This window comes from Trichechus manatus, unplaced genomic scaffold (genome assembly GCF_000243295.1).
Source record: "Trichechus manatus latirostris isolate Lorelei unplaced genomic scaffold, TriManLat1.0 scaffold00009, whole genome shotgun sequence".
NCBI classification, from domain to species: domain Eukaryota; kingdom Metazoa; phylum Chordata; class Mammalia; order Sirenia; family Trichechidae; genus Trichechus; species Trichechus manatus.
The window spans coordinates 20,079,095-20,102,037 of record NW_004443945.1 but is presented as its reverse complement, the minus strand read 5'-3'; the positions used below and the strand labels follow the sequence as shown (position 1 = coordinate 20,102,037).

Genomic DNA, 22,943 nt, shown 5'->3' with positions numbered 1-22,943 from the left:
AATCGTCATAATCTATGAAGCTTGCTGAGTTAGAAAATCATAGAGCTGTGATTCCTTCCTAGGTTTGTCCAACTCTTAAAACCTTCACTCTTTCTATTGCCTTTCTCTGTTTTCATTGGAGTAGCTTAACTGAAATGTAATGTGTTAAGAAATTTAGTATTTATAGGGTTGCTATGAGTCGGAATTGATTCGACGGCAGCGGGTTTATTTGTTTTTTGTTGGGGGGGTGCTGGGGGTCTATAAGGTACTCCTCTTAATCTAAAACTAGTTGTTTTGAACTCCTAACATTTAACTTTGTTTTGAGATACTTACAAACTAGAATCTACCTTCTCTTCTTGAAAACACAGGCAGAGAAAGCAGTGCATCAGAAAAAAAAACATTCAAAAAATAAATGCCATAAAGCTCGAAGATGTCACAAAAACCAGGTGCTGGAATTTAACCGTAGACAAAAGAAGAACATGTGGTTAGAAACTCATATCTGGCATGCCAAACGGTTTCACATGGTCAAGAAGTGGGGCTACTGCCTTGGGGAGAGGCCGACAGTCAAGAGCCACCGAGCCTGCTATCGAGCCATGACAAACGGTTGCCTCCTTCAGGTATGCTTTTCCAATTTGATTTTCTTCTTATCTGTATTTAGATCCTTTCAAGTATACCATATTTTTATGCAGATAGCGTGTGCCTTCTGCGTTTGTTTGCTGGCCGCACCCTCCCCCTATGAGGTACCCTCACAAGCACCGCCACACCAATCCTCTTCCACATGTTGCTGTAAAAACAAAAAAAAATTAAGCATAGCATGCTTATGAAAATACCTCTTGCGGGGGTTACTTCTTGGGGAGCTAGGGTGCAGCCAGGAAACAAACACAGAAGGCATGCATTATTTGCTTAGAAATACGGTAGGCTTTTAGAATAGTTTCTGGTATACCAAAGCCCTGTGTATGAGGTTATTCATTTTAAAATTATTACTGAGCACAAAGCACTTTGGTAGATGCTGGAGATAGTGGGGAGACTGACATTAATTGAATCCTTAGCCAAATATTTGATTATAAAGGAAAAGTATGCAGTATGAGCATTTATAACAGAAACAAGGCAGACTTCCCCGTGGAAGCGATGGTGGAGCTGAGATTTAATGGATAAGAGAACGTGGGCATGGGGGAGACAGAAAGAAGCCTGGCGAGTGAAGAATTGAAGGAAGCTCTGTGCGACAAGGATGAAGAGAGTGAGAGCAAGGATGTATTTGTGTCATTAGGCTAGGGGAATAAGTAGGAACTGGATCATGCAGGGTCTTGTTGGCCGTATTTCAGATTATTCAACATTGATTCATTAGTAGGGAGCCCTGGTGGTGCAGTGGTTAAAGCGATCAGCTGCCAACCAAAAGGTCAGCGATTTGAGCCCACCAGCTGCTCCGTGGGAGAGAGATGTGGCAGTCGATTCTGTGAAGATTTATAGCCTTGGAAACCTTTTAGGGCAGTTCTACTCTGTCCTACAGGGCTGCTGTGAGTCGGAATCGACTTGACAGCAGTGGGTTTGGTTTTGGTTTTACTATGTGCCCTGAGGAGTGTTCAAAATACTGCCCTGGGTGCAGTGGGATGCTGGGAAAGATGTTTTAAACTCTTTGAGAGGAGAGTTTGTTTTAGAGCATCTTGTTGTTAGGTGCTGTCGAGTCGATCTTAACTCACAGCAACCCCATGTGACAGAGTAGAACTGCCCTATAGAGTTTTCTTGGCTGCAATCTTTATGGAAGCGGATCACCAGGTCTTTCTCCCGAGAAGCTGATGGGTGGGTTCAAACTGCCAGCTGTTGAACTCTTAATCATTATGCTACAAGGCTTCTTTTAGAACCTCTTAGTAGTATTTATTTGACACCTTCCACCCCTAAATAGCTAATTAAATTGATTCCTATTCTTTTTCAGTACGTATTTAGAAATTTGCTCTTTGCAGAAGGGCCTATCTTTCACACTCTTGGTCTTGACTCCTCCGTTTGCTACCTGTATGACTTTGTTCAAGTAACACCCTTTGTCAAATGAGATGACATAGTGTCTAGTTCATAAGGTTGTTGGGAGGATTAAATGACAGTCCACGACAGGAGTTTAACCCAGTGCCTGGCACTCAGTAACCCTCCAGGGAATATTAACTGTTATTACAGTTGTTTAACATATTGATTTCACTAACTCATTCTGATCTCTTTTGATCTATTTAAGATGGTATGGTCTTACTCTCATTAATCTCGTTTTTCCTTGTATATTGTTACTTAGTGAAAGGTACGTATAGTAAAGACTGAGGAATCTGGGATAAATTAGGTTTTGCAGCACTGTGTCTTTAGGCTTGGGTGTTAAGTAATGCTGAGGCCCCAGATTAGCTAACCAGAGTGAGCAACCTTAGCATAATTTTGCAGAATTTATTGTTGTTTTGCTTATTCTACTTTGGTTTCTTATCTTAGATAGATTCTGAGGAGGAATAATCCTTTACTTAGAAGCAGTTTTTACACGCTGCTTGGAACTTGTGTGTAAATACAGGATAAAACACAGATTTTCTTCCTAAAAAGTAGGACACTGTAAAGTCCTTTTTAAATGAAAATTATGAATAACGTAAACCATTTCATTTTGATCCCAACTGGTTTAGGAATATTTGTTAATGTAATAAGGAATTGGCAGTTTTCAGATGTTGACTTATGAAAAGATGGCTTTAGCAATTTTTCCTGTGTCTTGGATTTCTAGAGGCTTCTGGCTTCTTAGCAGTTTGACCCTATGTAAACGTCTAACTATTTAATTTTGTCGCCCACTTTGTGCAGGATTTATCCTACTACTGTTGTTTGGAGTTGAAGGGCAAAGAAGAGGAAATACTAAAGGCGCTTTCTCAAATGTGTAGCATAGACACAGGTAAAGTTATTTTAAAGCCAAGTCCCATTTTAGTCCTTGTATATTTATTTCATTTCATGAATGAGTGTCTGCGATAAGCATTTTGGCATTTAAATATACATAAACATATGTGAGACAGTTCTTGTCGCCAGTTAACTTAAGGAAAGGTAGGTGGCTTTTAAATAATTTCTAACATTGTCAAGTGTAAAGTGAGAGAACCGTTTTTCTAGTGGAGTGAAATTAGGCAAGAAGAAACCGGAAACTTTCATTAAATCATTTATTCAGTAAGTGTTTATTGAGATCTTATTGTATGTCAGGCTTTGATGTAGACAGTGATCAAAAACAAAACTTCATCCCTCTGGGAGACACAATAAATAATATGGCCATAAGGAAATAATAATGGCAGTCTCAACACTTGAAATCATGGAATTTTGCTTTTGTCATTGCCAGGATTGACTTTTGCAGCAGTTCACTGTTTATCTGGAAAGCGTCAAGGTAGTTTGATGCTTTACCGGGCAAATCGATACCCCAGAGAAATGCTTGGGCCTGTCACATTCATTTGGAAGTCTGAGAGGAACCCTGGGGACGCCTCGGAGAGCAGGCAGTTGTGGATCTGGCTCCATCCCACTCTTAAACAGGTATCCTTCAGATTAGTTTCCCATCGTTGTGTTCCTGCGTTCTTAATTACTGCTGGAAGTCAATACTCTAGAAACTTAAAAGCGTAAAAATTTGGCTGTTAATTTGATATTTGAATATAGGGGGGGAAGTTGTTTAAATATCAAATGAAGTACACCTTGACCTCTCACTTTTTAGTAGGCCTTAAGTACATAGAGAGATGAAAACCAACCTATTACGCAAATGGTTTGCAATGTTGCATTTGGACCAATGCCTCCGCTCTGCCTGAATTGATCCACAGGTATCTAGGTGCTTTAGGTGCTTGTTAGAGCCTATTTGAAGCTGTTTTTAGTAATTCTGATGATTTTTTAAAATACTGCATGTAGCTTAGCTGCTCTTCTTTGGCATACTCACTGCTTTTAGGCTATCAACTTTCTCCAGTTTTCTTTTTACACTTACTTTTTTTAAGTTCGGTCAGAGTGATCTTGTTGTTTTCATAATCTTTGACATTTAGGAGTACTGTTTTGTTCAAATTGCCATGAGCTACTCAAAAAAACCAAAAAAGCTTTAGATGATGTGACTTTACAATTTGTGAAGATATAAAGATATGAATTTTTAAAAGGGAGAAAAAAATAACATACACTAAACCCTGGTCGTGCAGTGGTTAAGGGCTTGGCTGCTAATCAAAAGGTTGGCAGTTCTAATCCACCAGCCACTCCTTGAAAACCCTATGGGGCAATTCCGTTTGTCCTATAGGGTCACTATGAGTCAGAATCGACTCGACGGCAGTGGGTTTGGTTTTTTGGTGAAACTAACTTAAATCTGTAATGTGATTAGAAAAGTAAATGTTTAAATATATCCTTAGGATGTCTTAGAGGAAATAAAAGCAGTGTGCCAGTGTGTAGAGCCTAACAAATCAACAGTCTGCACTCCTGACCCTCTTCTGACACCACCCCAAGAAAAAAGCCAAATGGAACTGCCTGATGAGAAAATTGGCAAGAAAAGAAAATGGAAAGATGATGGAGAAAATGCTAAACCAGTTAAAAAAATTATTGGGGATGGAACTAGAGATCCACACCAACCGTGTTCTTGGGTATCGCCAGCCACATGCATTGTAATTAGGTATGGGTTGAACTTGCTCTGAACCTACTGAACATTTTTAATAAAGACTTCTCCATTTTTGCCAATGGCACAGATGATGTATATGATGGAAATTTCTTTTTCTGTCTTTTAGTGATTTGACAATGGAGATGAACAGATACCGGCTGATTGGTCCACTCTCCCATTCCATCCTAACGGAGGCGCTGAAAGCTGCTTCTGTCCACACTGTAAGAGTAAATGTGACTGTACTGTTTCATTCTTGTCATGTCATTCTGGCAAATTTGTGAAGCCTAATACATAATTATGAGCTGCGCTGGCGCAGTGATTGAAGCATTTGACTGCTAACCTAAAGGTCAACAGTTCAAAACCACCAGTGGCTGCATGGGATAAAGATGTGGCAGTCTGCTTTCGTAAAGATTTATAGCCTTGGAAACCTTATGGGGTCTCTTTGAGTCAGAATTGACTCGACAGCAATGGGTAATACATAACTAAGGAGCCCTGGTGGTGCAGTGGCTAAGTGCCGGGCTGCTAACCAAAAGGTTTACGGTTCGAACCCACCAGCCGCTCTGCAGGAGAAAGATGTGGCAGTCTGCTTCTGTAAAGATTACATGCTATGGGGCAGTTCTTCTCTGTCCTGTAGGGTCATTATGAGTCAATCGACTTGACGGCAACGGGTTTGGTTTTTGATTAATATATAATTTGGTAACATTTTGGGCCATGGCTTATCAATGTTTATTGCCCTACTTGTACTTGTTATCAAAGATTTTCTTATCTTTCACTTCTAGAAGAGCAGATCTAAGTGGATGCGATAAGTAAACTGAGTTGTTCATATTGAAATACAGACTTCCAGCTTGTGAGTCTAATACCAAAAAAACCAAACCTGTTGCCGTTGAGTCTATTCCAGTTGAAGGGTCTTAACCTCTGATCCGTGGGTTGGTACTGGGGAGGCCACTCACTGGTTTTCCCTGATTTTTAGGGAAAAATCCCTCAAGTTGTATGCAGATTTTTTTGCATGTATGTACACGTGCGATGCGTATTTTCTGGGGCTAGTTGTACGGGTCTGTGACCCCTGAGAAAGTTCTGAACAATGGTTCTGGTGCAGCACTGTCCACTGGCACTCTCTGCAGCAGTGATGTTCCTTTGTGTTGTCCAGTTCTTGAAATGTGACTGGGGTGACTGAGGAACTGAATTTGTACTTTTATTTCATTTTGGTTAAATGGCAATGAAGTTTGAGCAGCTGTATGTGGCTAATAGCTACCCAAGGGGATACTGCAGGTCTAGAGAGTGGAGACTAAGAACTGGCCACTCTGGGTTCAGGCTCCATTTGTTTTCCTGTAGTAGTGCAGCCAACCTTCTCAGCACACGTTTGACAAGGTCAGATACATGATGATGGATATGAACAAGTTTCGAGTTTTTACAAGAACCAGTACCAGTGCTTTTCTTAGTATGTAAAATCTTGAGAGAAGTGTAATATTGTGGCCTTGCCTCTAATTAAGAAGCCCTGGTGGCACAGTGGTTAAGCACTCAGCTTCTAACTGAAAGGTCGGTGGTTCGAAGCCACCAGTGGCTCCATGGAAGGAAGATGTGGCCGTCTGCTTCCATAAAGATTACAGCCTTGGAAACCCTATGGGGCAGTTCTACTCTCTGTCCTATAGGGTCGCTATGAGTCAATCAACTCGACAGCAACAGGTTTGGTTTTTTTGGTTTGCCTCTGATTAGAAGAGTAGTTAGTCTGGCGTTAATCGCCATATTAAATATAATGGCAGCCTCCCTGGTTCGCCCATCACACAGTCACACACACACACAAGGGGTGTGAGGCTGATATCACAACTATAACAAAATTATTGAAAGTCTGATTCATTATTTGTCTAGTTAACAGGAGCTGTTCTTTTTCAGGAGGGAGAGGATACAGAGAAGACACCTCACTGTTGGTGGATTGAAACCTGTAAGAATCCTGATAACATCTCCCTTCATCACAGACAAGAAGCCATTTTTGAATTGTTGGGAGGTATACAAAGGGAATACTGGCTTATTCTGGGGAGGAAGGGAAGTGGGTTAAAAGAGCATCTTACACTTGTGCCACCTACATGTATAATACCAGCACCAGTTGCCGTGGAGTCAGTTCTGACTCATGGCAACCCCATGTGTGTCAGAGTAGAACTGTGCTCCGTAGAGTTTTCAGTTAATGATTTTTTGGAAAGAGATTGCTAGGCTTTTCTTCCAGAGTGCCTCAGGGCGGACCCAAACCTCCAACCTTTCATTTAGCAGCCTAACTCTTAACCGTTTGCATCACCCAGGGACTCTACCTACGTGTATTGTTGCTTTTTAACTTGCAGCTGTTCGTTAAAGTACAGCAAGAGAAGCAACTAAGAGTGATCCCTAAGCTCGGTGAATAGAATAAACATTATATTCATGTTTATGAAACAAACAAATATGCAATGTCAATATTCTAAGTAGCTGGCATTTGATACAGATAAATGCACATACTAGGTACTGAACTAAAATCTATGCTAACTTATACATGGTTGCATTGTGCTCATAGCTACTATAGTTATCATTGACAGAAGCATACATGTTTGTGTTGTAAAATACCCTGTTGTATGTCAGTTTAATGGTTTTTGCAGAAACTCTTGGCTCTTTATGAATGTCGATTTATTCTCTTAAAGTACCAATGGGAAAGAAGCGAAGACTTATTTTTAAATATGAAGAAAAAAGTGTCACTAGAAAATGTGAAAGATCTGAAAATATAAGCAAGTGTGTATTTAATGTGAATCACTTTCTGAAAGTTTTTTTTGTTGTTGTTGTTGTTAAAGGAATAACATCACCAGCAGAAATTCCAGCAGGTACTATTCTGGGACTGACAGTTGGGGATCCTCGAATAAATTTGCCTCAAAAGAGGTCCAAAGCTTTGCCCGATCCAGAAAAATGCCAAGGTAAAGCTCTTGAAAGAACCCCTGATTTTCCTTGTTATTTTGAGCAGTCCAGTAGAAGAGTTATGTCTCTGACTCCTGTTTAATAACTTCACCTGTAAAAAATGAGGGCAGTCTTTATCTGTCTGCGTTGCAAGATGATTACGATGGAAAGGGGACCGTGCATGGAAGTATCTTCTAGCTGGAAAACATGTAACCTGATTCTTACGTTTTTTGGTTTTTTTTTTTTTTTTTTTTTAATGAGTTCTCTGTATTTAGTATCTAGTAAAACCTGACTCTCTGCAAACCAAGTTCTCCAAAAATGCCTGGCATTTCAGGATTTTAATTGTGAGGAAGGGATCTGCACCCGCAGCTGGTCTTGTGCTCAGTGGAAGCCTCTGTCTGACCATACAGATGATCCAGGTTCGAATCCTGGCAAGGCCATCCCAGGTGCTGAGGTCTGAGATGTCTTGGTTTAGACTGAGTTGAGTGGCCTGAGAGAATTGTTGGGTTGGAGTAGCAAAGCAAGGCGGGTAGGGGGTTGGCTAAAATTTTAGTTTTATCTGGGATTTGCAGGGATTGCCGTAATCTTTCATTGTATTTACTGTCATTGAAACGCATTTAATTGGAAGGATAATTAAAATTAGGCTTGTGAATGTTTGTGGAAAAAATACAGGTGTGTGTAGTAATGTAAGACTTTTTTACCTCTCCACATGTAACTAGATAGCTTGTTAAGTGAGTAATAAACTTCTCTCAGAACTTCACATGAAAGGTGGATTGGATGAGAGAGGAGTGTGAAGATATTATGGTAAGTTAGCTAATTATGAGGCCTAAGACTTTACTCAATGAATGGTTGCCTCTTTTTGGGTTTTGTTTTTTTTTAATGGCATTGTGGTTTGGTGCAATCCTAAAAGTTGCAGTGTCTGCTTTTCTTAGACTACGTCCAACAAACAAGTAAATGTTGACTATCGTAACCACTTTAAAGCTGTAGTTGAATTCTACTTAGCTTTCCTTGCTGCCTCAAATCCTGTTTTGGAATGGGCAGTTATGTATTAAATCCTTTCTAAGGCTTTTCATCTTAATCTGAATCACTTCAAGGAAAATTAAAGTATCTTGAAAAGCACAATTTAATTCTTTGATAAAAGCTTGTCATCATGTTAGTCACTGCTGTGATCTTTGATTAATACCTGGTTTAAGTGATTTCTTTGAAGAAGTATTTGGCAGGTGAGCTACATAAAGAAGTAAACTTTTTAAGGAGTTACTATTGTGTAACAGTCGTTCTAACAACCATAACACCTCTAGGACGATGACTCAAAACTAAGGTTAGAAATATACTTTGATGAGCTTGGTCAGTTAATTAAAAAAAAGAAAAAAAGAAGGGCTTGCCTGATGTGGATGACAACCTTTTTGTCTTCTTTTGTGTACTGGGAATTAGAGTGCTCTGAAGAGAGGGTACATGAAGAACCTGAAGTGATGGTGCATATTCTCAGATGCTCTGAAAAGGTTTTCTTGATCATTTGGCTCTTGAGCTTGAATTAAATACCGTTGTTAGGTGCCATCAAGTCAGTTCTGACTCATAGTGACCCTGTGTACAACAGAACGGAACACTTCCCAGTCCTGCGCCATCCTCACAATCATTGCTATGTTTGAGCCCATTGTTGCATCCACTGTGTGAATCCATCTTATTGAGGGTCTTCCTCTTTTTCGCTGACCCTCTACTTTACCAAGCATGACATCCTTCTCCAGGGACTGATCCCTCCTGATAACAAGTCCAAAGTGTGTGAAACAAAGGTTTGCCATTCTTGCTTCCAAGGAGCACTCTGGCTATACATCTTCCAAGACAGACTTGTTCATTCTTGTGGCAGTCCATGGTATATTCAGTATTCTTTGCCAACACCATCATTCAGAGGCATCAATTCTTCTTCACTCTTCCTTATTCATAGTCCAGGTTTCACATGCAAATGAGATGATTGAAAACACCATGGCTTGGGTCAGGCGCATCTTAGTCCTCAAAGTGACATCTTTGCTTTTTAACACTTTAAAAAGGTCTTTTGTAGTAGATTTGCCCAGTGCAATATGTCATTTGATTTCCTGATTGCTGCTTCCATGGGTGTTGATTGTGGATCCCAGTAAAATGAAATACTTGACAACTTCAGTGTTTTCTCTGTTTATCATGATATTGCTGTTTCGTTCAGTTGTGAGGATTTTTGTTTTCTTTATATTGAGGTGCAATCCTTACTGAAGGCTGTGGTCTCTGATCTTCATCAGTAAGTGCTTCAAGTCCTCTTCACTTTCAGCAAGCAGGAGTGCATCATCTGCATATCACAGGTGGTTAATGAGTCTTCCTCCAGTCTTGATGCCGTGTTCTTCTTCATATAGTCCAGCTTCTCGGGTTATTTGCTTAGCTAACAGATTGAATCAGTATGGTGAAAAGAATACAACATTGACACACACTTTTTCTGATTTTAAACCACACAATATCCACTTGTTCTGTTTGAATGACTGCCTCTTGGTCTATGTACAGTTTCCTCACAAGCCCAATTAAGTGTTCTGGAATTCCCATTCCTCTCAATTTTTTATGATCCACACAGTCAAATGCCTTTGCATAGTCACTAAAACACAAGTAAACATCTTTCTGGTATTCTTCGCTTTCAGCCAAGTTCCATATGACATCAGCAGTGATATCCCTCGTTCCACATCCTCTTCTGAATCTGGCTTGACTTTCTAGCAGTTCCCTGTCGATGTACTGCTGCAACTGTTTTTGAATGATATTCAGCAAAATTTTACTTGTGTGTGATATGAATGATACTGTTCAATAATGTCCACATTCTTTTGGATCACCTTTCTTTGGAATGGGTAAAATATGGATCTTTTCCAGTCAGTTGGCTAGGTAGCTAGCTGTCTTCCAAATTTCTTGGCATGGATGAGTGAGCACCTCCAGTGCTGCATCTGTTCGTGGGAACATCTCAGTTGGTATTCCGCAAATTACTGGAGACTTGTTTTCGCCAGTGCCTTTAGTGCAGCTTGGACTTCTTCCATCGATTCTTGATCATATGCTGCCTCCTGAAGTGGTTGAATGTTGACCAAATCTTTTTGGTACAGTGACTCTGTATGTTCCTTTCATCTTAACACTTTAAAGAGATCTTTTGCAGCATTTTTGCATACAAGTAACGGGTGTTCTTGTTGAGATTTAAAAATATTATTCCTGCTGTACTGTTTTTTGTAATTTGCTTCCTTAGCATTTGCTGATTTGCTTTGATAGATTTTTTTTAACTGGTCCTTGTGCTTTAGAAAACATTGAACTTATGTTGTGCTTGTAAAGCTTGTTTTAGTCTTTCTCTTTAAAATTGCTTGGTAGTGTGACCTGCCATACTACCAAAAACATGGAAAGAGTCTTGTTCCACTTAGCATGGTAGGTGAGTGATCATCCTTTTTTTTTTTTACAGCTTGTGCCAGCACTTTAGAGTGCTGGTCTGCAGCTGACTTTCAGAAGTGCCAGTTACTGGTCATACAGCCGTAGCTTCTTAGTTTCTGCTCTTGGGAGAAAAAATCTAATAGCTTCACCTGGGCCCCCTCTAACTGCTCTGCATATTAAAAATAGAGCGAATTTGAAGGCTATAGCTTTGGTTTTGTTTGATTCCCAAATGATACAGCCTTTTATTAGTTTCCTTTGCTTCTGTAAGTAAACCTTTTAAAGAAAATTTGAAATTTGGTGAGTTTCATATACATGTAAGAAAGGAGAAAACAAGCTATTTCAGTCAACCTTTAAGTCATAATTCTGGAGTTATGTAGTTAATTAGAAGGCTTTGTCTGGATATGAAGGAGAAAATGCTTAACATGAGTGTTGAGGCCGGACTTGTAATTACATCCAGAATTGATATTTGTGCATTGCATGCTGACTCAGCTGGTGATATTCTTTTCTCTCACCTGTGGGTACTGTTAACCTAGAAGGTCCTTCTCCTTTGCCTTCAGACATACTGTACTTTCTTTTTAAAAAAATTTTTTTAAGAATCTTTAGAGATGAGTTAGTCCTTTCCTGTGTCGTTACACCCTGGGAATTAACCGTATCTTTTGTCTGCAGCCCAATGTGATGAAATCTGAGTTGCAGTACTCAAATCTATAGCAGTGCTCTACAAGAAAAGGGCTCTGGATAGACAGAGGCTATTTGAAATGGAGCTTGTTTGCTCCTAGACGGGCTGTGTGAACTTCCACAATATGCAGTGCTGCGACTTGAGATGCTCTTGACTATTAGCTCTCTGAGGAAGAGCAGTGTACTAGATGTAGTTGCTGCTTTTTTTTTTTTTAAATTGTGTTTTAGGTGAAAGTTTACAGCGCGAATTAGTTTCTCATTCAAAAATTTATACACAAATTGTTTTGTGACATTGGTTGCAATCTCTGCAATGTGTCAGCACTCTCCCCCTTTCCCTCTACACCCTGTATTCCCTCTGTCCTTTCATCCAGGTTTTCCTGCCTTCTCGTCTTTGCTTTTGGGCATTAGCCCCTTAGGTCTCCTATACTTGATTGATCTAAGGAGCATATTCCTCACATGTTGTTTGTTTTATAGGCGTGTCTCGTCTTTGGCTGAATGGTGGACTTCGGGAGTGGCTTCAGTTCTGAGTTAGCAGGGTTTCTGAGGGCCATAGTCTCAGGGGTCCCTCCAGTCTCTGTCAGACCAGTAAATCTGGTCTTTTTTTGTGAATTTGAATTTTGTTCTATATTTGTCTTCTACTCTGTCCCGAACCGTCTATTGTGATTCCTGTCAGAGCAGTGGTGGTAGCTGGGCACCATCTAATTCTTCTGAGCTCAGGCTGGTGGAGGCTGTGGTTCATGTGGTCCATTAGTCCTTTGGATTGATATTTTCCTTGTGTCTTTGGTTTTCTTCATTCTCCTTTGCTCCAAATGTGATGGGACCAATAGATGTATTTTAGATGGTTGTTCACAAGCTTTTAAGACCCAGACACTAGTCACTAAAGTAGGATGTAGAATATTTTCTTCATGAACTATGTTATGCCAGTTGACCTAGATGTCCCCAGAGATCATGGTCCCCAGTCCTCAGCCCCAGTAACTTGGTCCCTCAATGTGTTTGGTGTATCTAAAAAACTTAATGTGGCTTTGCCTTGGTGAAGTTGTTCTGACTGTCCGTATGTTGTGTGTTGTCTTTCCCTTCACCGAAGTTAATACTTGTCTACTATCTAGTTAGTGATTTCCCCTCCCAACCCTCCCCTCCCTCATAACCATCAAAGATTGTTTTTTCTGTGTGTAAACCTTCTCTTGAGTTTTCATAATAGTGGTCTCATGCAGTATTTGTCCTTTTGTGATTGACTTATTTCACTCAGCATGATGCCCTCCAGATTCATCCATGTTGTGAGAAGTTTTGTGGATTCATCATTGTTCTTTATCGTTGCATAGTATTCCATTGTGTGCATGTACCATAATTTATTTGTTCATCTGTTGATGGGCACTTAGGTTGTTTCCATCTTTTTACTATTGTGAATAATGCTGCAATGATCATGGGTGTGCATACGTTTATTCGTGCGACACCTCTTGCAGTTGCTGCTTTTAAGGAGTTTGCATCTCAGAACTTTTCATCAATTTGATTTTCTTTAACTTTGTTCTCCCCTGAGATCTATCACACTTTGGCCCGTGCTTTGTTACGCTTCCAACTTATTTTTTTTTCCAGCCATGAGATCCACACAGGTATGTGACTTTGAGTGACCTTTCTACGTTGGCATTTTAGAACCATTACCAAAGCTCATGAATTGGCTGAGGTTTTTTTTGTTGTTGTTTTGTTTTTTCATCCTTCAGTCTATCAGAATGAAATTTGGCAGGTAGGGTGTTTCTCCTGTTAATATACATGCTTACAACTAGAAAAAATTCCTTCCCCTTCTCCATTAGAGTATTTTCTGGTGTAGTGTGGCTTATTTAAAGAGATGAAATGATGTTTCACAGAAAATAAGCTCATTTTAATGGACTAGAATAATTTGATTCACAGAGGACTAAATATTTAGTTCAATTAAAAATGGATATCAGAGATTTGAAGTATGAGGCAGAAGAAAAGGATAATATCTGTTGGCTCCCTGCTGTTGTGCCAGGAATGGTAGAAAAAGCACTGAAGCCAATAGCTAAAACACAGCCTGGCCTGTCTCAGCAATTTATAGAGGCATTGCTCACCTCTGCAGTGGTTCTAGAATTTGATTTTCTTGAATTTGGAATTAGGCAGTTAGAGGCAATTTAATGTGATGTTTGCATGCTTTTAATACACTAAAAATAAGTGTCAACAATAAAAATTTTCAGAGCCTTTGCTAGTTCACAAATTATGAAACCGGCTGTAAGAATAACTTAATTTCTTGTCAAATGTCTTCTTCTAGAGAAGTTAAGTAAATCCCTATAAAATACTTTCTTGTATAACAAAAAGGTCTACTGGCAACTTTTAGAGTTTGACTTCATTGATCTGAAGGATGTGGTTTGAAGGCTGTTTCTTTTCCGTCTTAGATAATGAAAAAGTTAGACAGCTGCTTCTGGAGGGTGTGCCTGTGGAGTGTACGCATAGCTTTATCTGGAACCAAGCTATCTGTAAGAGTGTTACAGAGAATAAAATCTCGGAGCAGGTAACTAATGGCATATGGATTATTGGTAAGGTCATGAATGACTGGTGACAATTCTAGAAGCTGTAAAGAGTTATTTCATACTTTATAGAATGCCATAGACTTCCTTTTATTTTCAAATTATTGATCCCTTATGATACACACTAAGATACTTCTTTCTCCTATTTTTAGGGTAGACTATCTCTAGAAAAAGTTAAAGACTTTTTCTTGAAATGATAGCCTTGTAGTTTAAATACATGTTTTTCTTTCTTTTTTTTTCCTTTTTCCCTTAAATGGTTTCTGTCTTGTTTAATTTCACATTTCTGAACACCTACCACGGGCCAGGCAGTGTAATAGGTGGTGGGGTAGATGAATAGGATATAGTCAAAGGTATAGGGTACTGAGGAAGCCTAAGGAAGAGGTTCTGAGCTCTGACTAGGGAAATTAGGGGAGGCTTCCTAGTTGGAGGGGCTGGTCAGAATTAACCAGACTTCTTTGGGTCAGGGGCAGGGGCAAGGCTGCCGTGGAGAAAGGATTGCAGGAAGTGAGAACAGCATGCCCAAAGGCCCAGGCCAAAACAGGATGATATGCTCCTGAGTCTCCAAATAGAGCAGTAGCTTAGAGTTGAAGGTGGGGCAGGAAATGAAACTGGAAAGATAAATAGGGGCCTTGAGTCATTTTAAGTATTTGGATTTTATTGTGAAGATAAAGTTTTAAGCAGAACGATGACATGATCAGATTTCACTCTGGTAGTAGTATGGAAAGTAGATTAGACTGGGGATGAGGATGGGAAGGAGCGGAGCTGGAGAGACTAGTGGTTGGATGACCTCAAGAGCCCTTGAGATCGTCCAGGTGTGAAATGATGGGGGCCTGAATTGTGGCAGTGGGGAGGGGACCTGGGATGAAGGGGATGGAGCTTAATATATATTTCTGGAAGGTAAAATTGACAAGACTTTGTAGCTGGTTGGAAGATGAGAGGAAAGAAAGGAGGAGACCTGTAGGCTAGCTCCTAATATTCCACCTAGGGTTTAGAATGTCAGCTAAAAGAGAACCAAGACCATGTCTGACTTGTTTGTTGTGCCGTATTTCCAGATTCTAGCAAAGTGTCTGGCACATAAGATGCACTAAGTAAATATTTGAGTGAGTGAGTAAATGATCTGTGTGAATTATGGCATCTTTCAGCTAGATGGGGAATAGAGGTAGAAAGCAAAGGTGGTGGGAAAGATGATGTGGTCAGTCTTGGATAAATTGAGTTTGAGGGGCTTATGGGACTTCCCCACCACCTGTCTGTCAGTTTGTTGTACTGTGGTGGCTGGCATGTTGCTGTGATGCTGAAAGCTATGCCACTGATATTTCCAATACCAATCGGGTCACCCATGGTGGACAGGTTTCAGCAGAGCTTCCAGACTAAGATAGAAAGGCCTGCCAATCTACTTTCGAAAATTAGGCAATGAAAACCCTACGGAGCAGAGCAGAATATTGTCCAGTATAGTGCTGGAAGATGAGCCCCCTAGTTTGGAAAGCACTCAGAATACACAGTGGCTGCAACAGTGGACTCGAGCATACCAGTGATCATGAAGATGGCACAGGACCGGGCAACATTTCATTCTGTTGTATGTGGGATCGCTATGAGTTGGAGCCAGCTCGACAGCAAGTTAACAACAATAACGTGGGACTTCCCAGGAACAGATGTCTGGGATACAGGTTTCTGTTCAGGGAGGAAAGGTCTGGGATGAAGAGAGACATATTTTGGAATCACCAGCATGCAGATGGTAGTGGAAACTGGTACAAAGGTAGAAAAAAGAATTAGGACTTGGCCATGGCCTGAAGAGCTTCCTGAGGTGCAATTAGACTTTTCAACATGGAGGCAGTCTCTTGTACAGTTTTCTAAATCAAGTGGTAGCCCTCTGGCCTACCTATTAATCTGGTTTTACAGCTGACAAGAGAAATCTGAAAGCTTGTGTTATTGTCTACTCTTTATGTTCCACTTAACAAATAATTTATAGAATTTTCTGTCTTGAATGCTTAAGAGGTAGTGAAAAATCCTCAGGAGTCACTGTGTTTTTCCAGTTGCCCCTTCTTAAGACATTGTCACTGTATTATTTTTATCTTTTTATTTCATGACAACAGATTTTAATCAAAATAAATGTAGGGACAGAGTATCAAAACATAAGATTAATCTTGATATAAGCGATTAGCAGAATGAATACATGTCATTTTATAACTTTGAATCATCTAGTATATTCCAGCCCAAATTTAGCAGCTTATTTAAAATAATTTGGCACTTGTAGAGAGGAAAAGCTTTATCATAGGAGGGCTACCTTTTAGTTAAAATGGCTCCCATTTATTTGTTGAGAATGCTTTTTGTTTTTCTTTGCCTTTTAGAAGGGTATTTAACTTTTAAAAGCTGCTTATTGGGAGACCCACTAGAATCTCCCAGAAGACTTGAGTTGTTTGTCTTGAATTATTTTCTTCCACTTTAGGATTTAAACCGGATGAGAAGTGAATTGCTGGTGCCTGGGTCACAGCTTGTTTTAGGTCCCCAGGAATCCAAGATACCTATACTTTTGATTCACCAGCCAGGGAAAGTAACTGGTGAAGACCGACGGGGATGGGGAAGTGGCTGGGATGTCCTTCTTCCAAAGGGCTGGGGCATGGCTTTCTGGATTCCATTTGTAAGTTTACTTTTTGATTCTGACTAATAGTTACAACATTTAAAATGCATTCCTAATGAATACTGAGTGCTGAAAAATGTTCAGACCTATGCACAACTTCGAAATTGAGTGGTACTTTTCTGCCCTTAGAGTATAATTCTGGATACAAGATATTTCATGAATCTAGTTCTTGGAAGCAGTTTTTCATTCATAAGAGTTGTGCTGATGTATTGTGAATTTTTGAGGGTTTTAAAGTGGCCTGATATTTGAATAGTAGAGGCAACAAAATGTTGAGGTTTTTCACTTGAAGAAATCTATTATAGTTTAAAAACAAAAGACTTAACTTTTATAGATGTATAGAAAACATTTTTTAAAAAAATGCTAGTCATATACTCCTGGTTTATCTACTGTAGCAAAAAGTTTTATTAAAATTGAATGGTCTTTTTTTCTGGTTGGTTTAAATGTTACTTTGGTGCTATAGATTATAAAAGGCATGTAAGAATTTGTTAGATTCATGCAGGTAATTTTTAGCAATTACGCCTAGTACAAAGGAAATTCATTTAATCATTTAGGTGGGAAATATTTTAAAATAATCCTGCGTAATTATTTTTATTATGAAATATTCCAAGTACACAAAAACCATAGTTACTGAGCCATGGTCTCGGGGAACATCTAGCTCAATTGGCATAACATAGTTTATAAAGAGGATGTTCTATATTCTACTTTGGTGAGTAGCGTCTGGGGTCTTAAAAGCCTGTGAGCAGCCATCTAAGATACTCCACTAGTCTCATCCCTTTGGGAGCAAGGGAGAATAAAGAAAACTAAAGACACAAAGGAAAGATTAGTCCAAAGGACTAATGGACCGCAACTACCATGGCCTCCACCAGACTGAGTCCAGTACAACTAGATGGTGCCCGGCTACCACCACCAACTGCTCTTGACAGGGATCACAATAGAGGGTCCCAGACAGAGCTGGAGAAAAATGTAGAACAATGCTCTAACTCATAAAAAAAGGCCAGACTTACTGGCCTGACAGAGACTGGAGAAACCCCAAGAGTATGGACCCCGGACACCCTTTTAGCTCAGTAATAAAGTCACTCTGGAGGTTCACCCTTCAGCCAAAGTTTAGACAGGCCCATAAAACAAAACAAGACTAAAAGGGGCACAACAGCCCAGGGGCAAGGACTAGAAGGCAGAAGGGGACAGGAAAGCTGGTAATAGGGAACCCAAGGTTGAGAAGGGAAAATGTTACTGTATCGTGGGGTTGTTAACCAGTGTCATAAAACAATATGTGTACTGTTTAATGAGAAACTAGTTGGTTCTGTAAACCTTCATCTAAGGTACAATAAAACAAAAAACTATAGACACTGATAAAATGAATGCCTGTGTATCCTTCACCCTCCACCCAGCTTAAAAAATAAAGTATTACAGATTCGCTTGAAGTACCCTATATAGCCCCTGTCAAATCCTATTTCCCTCCCTCCCTCCCTCCTTCTAAAATCATCACTAGTCCAATTTTGGTGTTTGTCACTACCATGCATGTGTTCATAGCTTTGTTAAGTATGTTTGTATCCAAAAACAAAATAACTATGTTGGGCATGTTTTTAAACTTTATGTATTTCACTGTATATATCCTTTTGTAACTTACTGTACTCACTCAGCATTGAGATTTTTATATGTTGATTGATGAAGCTCTGTTTCATTCATTTTTACTATTTTACTGTTGTATGGTGGGGTTATCCCTAAGTGCATTATCCATTCTCTTTTTGATGCACATTTAGGTTGTTTCCCATTTTTCCTGCACAAATTAATTAAGCAGTTTCATTTTAAGTAGTTAAATTGACAGTATCTTTTTGATATTTCTTTTAGATCTATCGAGGTGCCAGAGTTGGAGGATTAAAAGAAGGTTTAGTACATTCTCAGTATAAAAGATCACCTAACATCCCAGGTGATTTCCCAGACTGCCCTGCTGGGATTCAGTTTGCTAAAGAGCAAGCTAAGAATCTTCTTGAAAAGTACAGAAGGTAAGACACTGATTGGCTTTTTAAGGGGAAGAGAGGAAGTGCCTACTTATGTTGGCTGCCATGTTTGGTGAAATAACAGATTGGAAGTGAGGATATCAAGGAGTGGATGGGTCAGGGTATTAGTAGAATGGTTTATACAGGTGCTGAAGCAACTTGATGGCAATGGGTTCGTTTTGGGTTTGGTTCTCATGTATTGCAAACGTTCCCTGTTTTCTGTGGCTTGCAATTTTAGATTTTTACACCCTTTTTAACATTGTATTTTCTGTATGGTTTTAGACTTTAGTGTTCTGCCTAGAAAGTCTTTTCTAATTGCAAGATTATAAAACTATTCACATATGTTTTTAAGAAGCACTGTAATGTAGTAAGGAGCCCTGGTGGCGCAGTGGTTAAAGCAATCGACTGTTAAACATACAGTTGATGGTTTTAAACCACCAGTGGCTCCATTGGAGAAAGATGTGGCAGTCTGCTTCCATAGAGATTTATAGCCTGGAAACCCTATGAGGTCGCTATGAGTCAGAATCGACTCGATGGCTGTGTATGGGTAATGTAGTGGTTTGAGAGGTCATACTGCCTATCTTAGCTCCACCACTTAGCTGTGTGATTAACCTTGTGGGACCTCGGTTTAGAAAAAACCTACTTCATGGTGTGATTGTGAGAATTGTATTAACTAGGCCAGTGCTAGTTGCTGGAACAAACCCCAGAATTTATCCTATGGATTTACTCGTGCATGTGAAAAATGTTCAAGGTTATTCATTGCAGCATTATTTGTAGAAGCAAAAGCTTAAAACTCACCAAAATGCCCTTCAGTAGAGAGCTGTCTGAATAAATTAAGATATAATCATGGTGGAATAAGATACACAGCCTTTTAAAAAAGAGTGAGGAAGCCCTTGATGTGCTAAATCCATAAGATGTTTCCTGAAAAAAAGTGAGGTTAATAAAAAATACTGTATGTAGTATGCTACCATTTATATAAAAATGGGAAATAAAGATTAACATATTTGCTTTTCTGTACCTCAAAGGTCTTGGAAGGATTTATAAGGAGCTGATGATGATATTCTCTGTGGAGGGTAACTGGGTCATGTGAGGTGAAGAGAGAGAGAAAGAAACTTCATTGTAACCCCTTTTGTTCCTTTTGGCTTTTGAACTTTGTAAATGTCCAGAGACACCATTGTACAACCCGAGGGGCACCATTTACTTGTAGTCTTTCAGGAATGGTATGCCCTGAAGTTGGGCAAGGCCACATGGGGCTACTTAATTGTCCAATCCTAAATTGTTCAAAATTGGTTCTCATCTTTGTTTTTTATTAGACGCCCTCCTGCAAAACGGCCCAACTATGTTAAGCTTGGCACTTTGGCCCCTTTCTGCTGTCCCTGGGTGCAGCTGACTCAAGACTGGGAATCAAGAGTACAGGCCCAAGAAGAGTCTTCTGTATCTTCATCTCCAAATGGTGGAGAGAGTGACGCAAGGAGAGATGAGGTGCCTTGTGCTGCCATACCCGAAGAAACTGTTAAACTGTCTGTAAACGAACCCAGAGAGCCAGAAGAAGCCATGGACACAAGGTGTCAAGGCCAGGCAGGGACTGAGCGGGTCGGAGACCAGGATGCTGCTGAGAGCAGTGCTGCTGCCACTGGTGGTCTCCTCTGCGTTGTTAGGTAAGCGTACGGGACTTCTGGATAAATTTGGGGTTGATTCTTTTAGCGCTGAACAGGATGATTTCCTTTAGGCAAAGCCCAAGTGAATTTATGGACTTCCTGAAAGGAAAGCCTTGTTTCTTAGAGGGCTCAGGGAAATAGCGTAATAAAATTTGATTTGGGGCATGATATTAACCGATGAAAAGATCTAAAATACTGTCATCGTAGACTTAAACCAAGGCAGCTTTTTTCTCCCGAGCAGGCTGTGGCCCGTTTCATTTAGTCTTTGCTCACAAAGTGGTACTGTCACAAGGATGGTCTTAAGTAACGAAGAACGTCTGCATGTCTGAGCAGACGTTCTTTGCTTTAAATCACTGAACTAGATTTCTTCTATTTCCTTATGAATTATCTGAATTTGTGGTAAATTAGTGACCCATTCAGTGTAATATTGTAGCGTCACAGAGGCTCCCCTGTAACAGTGTGTCCACCACTGCTACAGGCTGTTAAGTTTAAAACGTGCCTGGCCCCCTTGTCTCATACTTACTTATACTCTTCATAATTCCATGTTCTTCTTTCTCAGTGGAACTTCACGTATAACTGTCACTTGGAGTTTCTCTGCTAATCAGAGTATCAGCCCCTCTTCACTGTGTTACAGCCCTGGGTTCTAATCCCAACACCTTATTTTTCTCTGCCTTCAGCGTCGTAAGCCTTTAGCCCTTCAGTTTCAGAATAGTAGATGTGAAAAAAGAAAAAGATCATTAATAAGATGTATTCATGTGTGTTATTTTTAATTTTTAGAAAATTACAGTTTTGAGACCTTCCCTCATATAGTATTAAAAAATATATGTAACACTAAACAATAAATGTAACACTAGCGATGCCTAATCATCTTTTTTTTTTTTTTTAATTTGACGAAATATCCTCAAACACGTGTCTTCAACTTCATGTAGGGAGAGAAAATTACTGAAGCAGCTGTCAGCCTGGTGTGGGCCTAGCTCTGGGGGCAGCCGGGCAGCCCGACCAGCCCCCGGCAGGGACCAGCAAGACCTGACCCGAGAGGCCTGTCTGTCAATCTTGGGCCACTTCCCCAGGGCCCTGGTGTGGGTCAGCCTGTCCCTGCTCCGCAAGGGCAGCCCAGAGCCACACACCATGATCTGTGTCCCGGCGAAGGAGGACCTCCTTCGTCTCTGTCAGGGTCAGCTCTACTGTGGGCCCCAGGAGTCCAAACACAGTGACCCATTCAAGAGCAAGCTCCTGAAACAGAAAGAGAAGAAGAAGATGGAGAAGAGGCAGAGACGAGGGAGTGCTGCTCCCGAGGGCCTAGCAGGAGAGGATTCTACCGCAGGGCATGAAGCTTTAACACTGGGCTTGTGGTCAGGCCCTCTCCCAGCTGTGACTTCGCACTGTTCCAGGGTTCTCCTGGGGTTTGTCACTCAGGGAGATTTTTCCATGGCAGTTGGCTGTGGAGAAGCACTGGGGTTTGTTAGTTTGACAGGCTTGCTGGATATGCTATCCAGGCAGCCGGCAGATGAGAGGGGCTTGGTGTTACTGAGGCCTCCTGCCTCCTTGCAGTATCGATTTGCAAGAATTGCTATTGAGGTGTGAATGCCGTCTTGTATCCTAGCAGGTATGGTATAACTTTGTTTACCAGGTTCCACAACTGGAGAGTTTTGTTTTCACTCTCTCTTCTATTTCAGAATATTATGTGAAATTCCTTGGAAACAAGAATAAAAAATGATGTATTATGCAAATGGATGAAATGTTTATATCATTCCGATAATCTCATTGATTTCCATCTTTGCTTGTCTTTGCTGTATCCTTTTAAATTATTTGTTACATAGAGCCAAAAGCTTTTGCCTCATGATTTTTTTGGTCTGTGTAATTCTTGCTGAAAATAATCAGAAGCTCTGTGTTTTATCGCTCCCCCCGCTTTTTTTTATTAGGCTCAAAGGGCTGTCGGGTCTATTTGGAAAACCTTGTAGTCATGATAAGTGACAATGGTTTATTTGTTACAAGAGAGGAAAAGACTATAAACATCTGGCCTCTACATGAAATATGGTCCCCTGCATGGGCCATGTTCAATTCTGAACTGCAGTCAGCATGTCTGATACCTTATGTCATAAAGAAGGAGACCATGGGAAATTTATTGCCACCTGCTTTCAGGCAGCTCAGTTTATGGCAAAAGTGTTGGGCTGGAAGTAGAATGGGGGCCTATGACTTTGTGACCCCTTGTCCTCTTTGTTGTTGACCAACACATGATTCTAGGAATTACTTAATTTTTCTGTGCTTTTTGTTTCTGCAAAGTATTTGCCAAAGCCAAAGAAGAACATTTCCCAGAGTATGTTCTATGAAATGTGTTTCCTAAAAAAAAGGATTAAAGGTCAGATTGATTCGGGAAACTCTGGCTTAAAAAACAAAGCTGAATATTTCTTTATTAAAGGACTTGTAGAGCCTTACTGGAGAAGGACATCATACTTGGTAAACTAGAAGGTCAGTGAAAAAGAGTTAAGACCCTCAACGAGATGGATCGACACAGTGGCTGCAGCAATGGGCTCAAGCATAACAGTTATG

General features: G+C 40.2%; 1 protein-coding gene across 1 annotated transcript in view; it reads left to right on the top strand.

Moving 5' to 3' along the window:
- POP1 (POP1 homolog, ribonuclease P/MRP subunit) overlaps positions 1-22,162 on the top strand; it is a 32,061-nt gene extending 9,899 nt beyond the window's left edge. Inside the window, exons 5-16 of the mRNA XM_004370745.2 lie at positions 348-596; positions 2,788-2,875; positions 3,305-3,492; positions 4,335-4,591; positions 4,704-4,797; positions 6,467-6,578; positions 7,384-7,503; positions 13,972-14,087; positions 16,547-16,738; positions 18,587-18,741; positions 20,049-20,393; positions 21,323-22,162. Of these exons, the coding sequence (XP_004370802.1) occupies positions 348-596; positions 2,788-2,875; positions 3,305-3,492; positions 4,335-4,591; positions 4,704-4,797; positions 6,467-6,578; positions 7,384-7,503; positions 13,972-14,087; positions 16,547-16,738; positions 18,587-18,741; positions 20,049-20,393; positions 21,323-21,977 (2,571 nt within the window). The 3' untranslated portion in view covers positions 21,978-22,162. The remainder of the gene's footprint in view (positions 1-347; positions 597-2,787; positions 2,876-3,304; positions 3,493-4,334; positions 4,592-4,703; positions 4,798-6,466; positions 6,579-7,383; positions 7,504-13,971; positions 14,088-16,546; positions 16,739-18,586; positions 18,742-20,048; positions 20,394-21,322) is intronic.
- Positions 22,163-22,943: the final 781 nt, after the last annotated feature.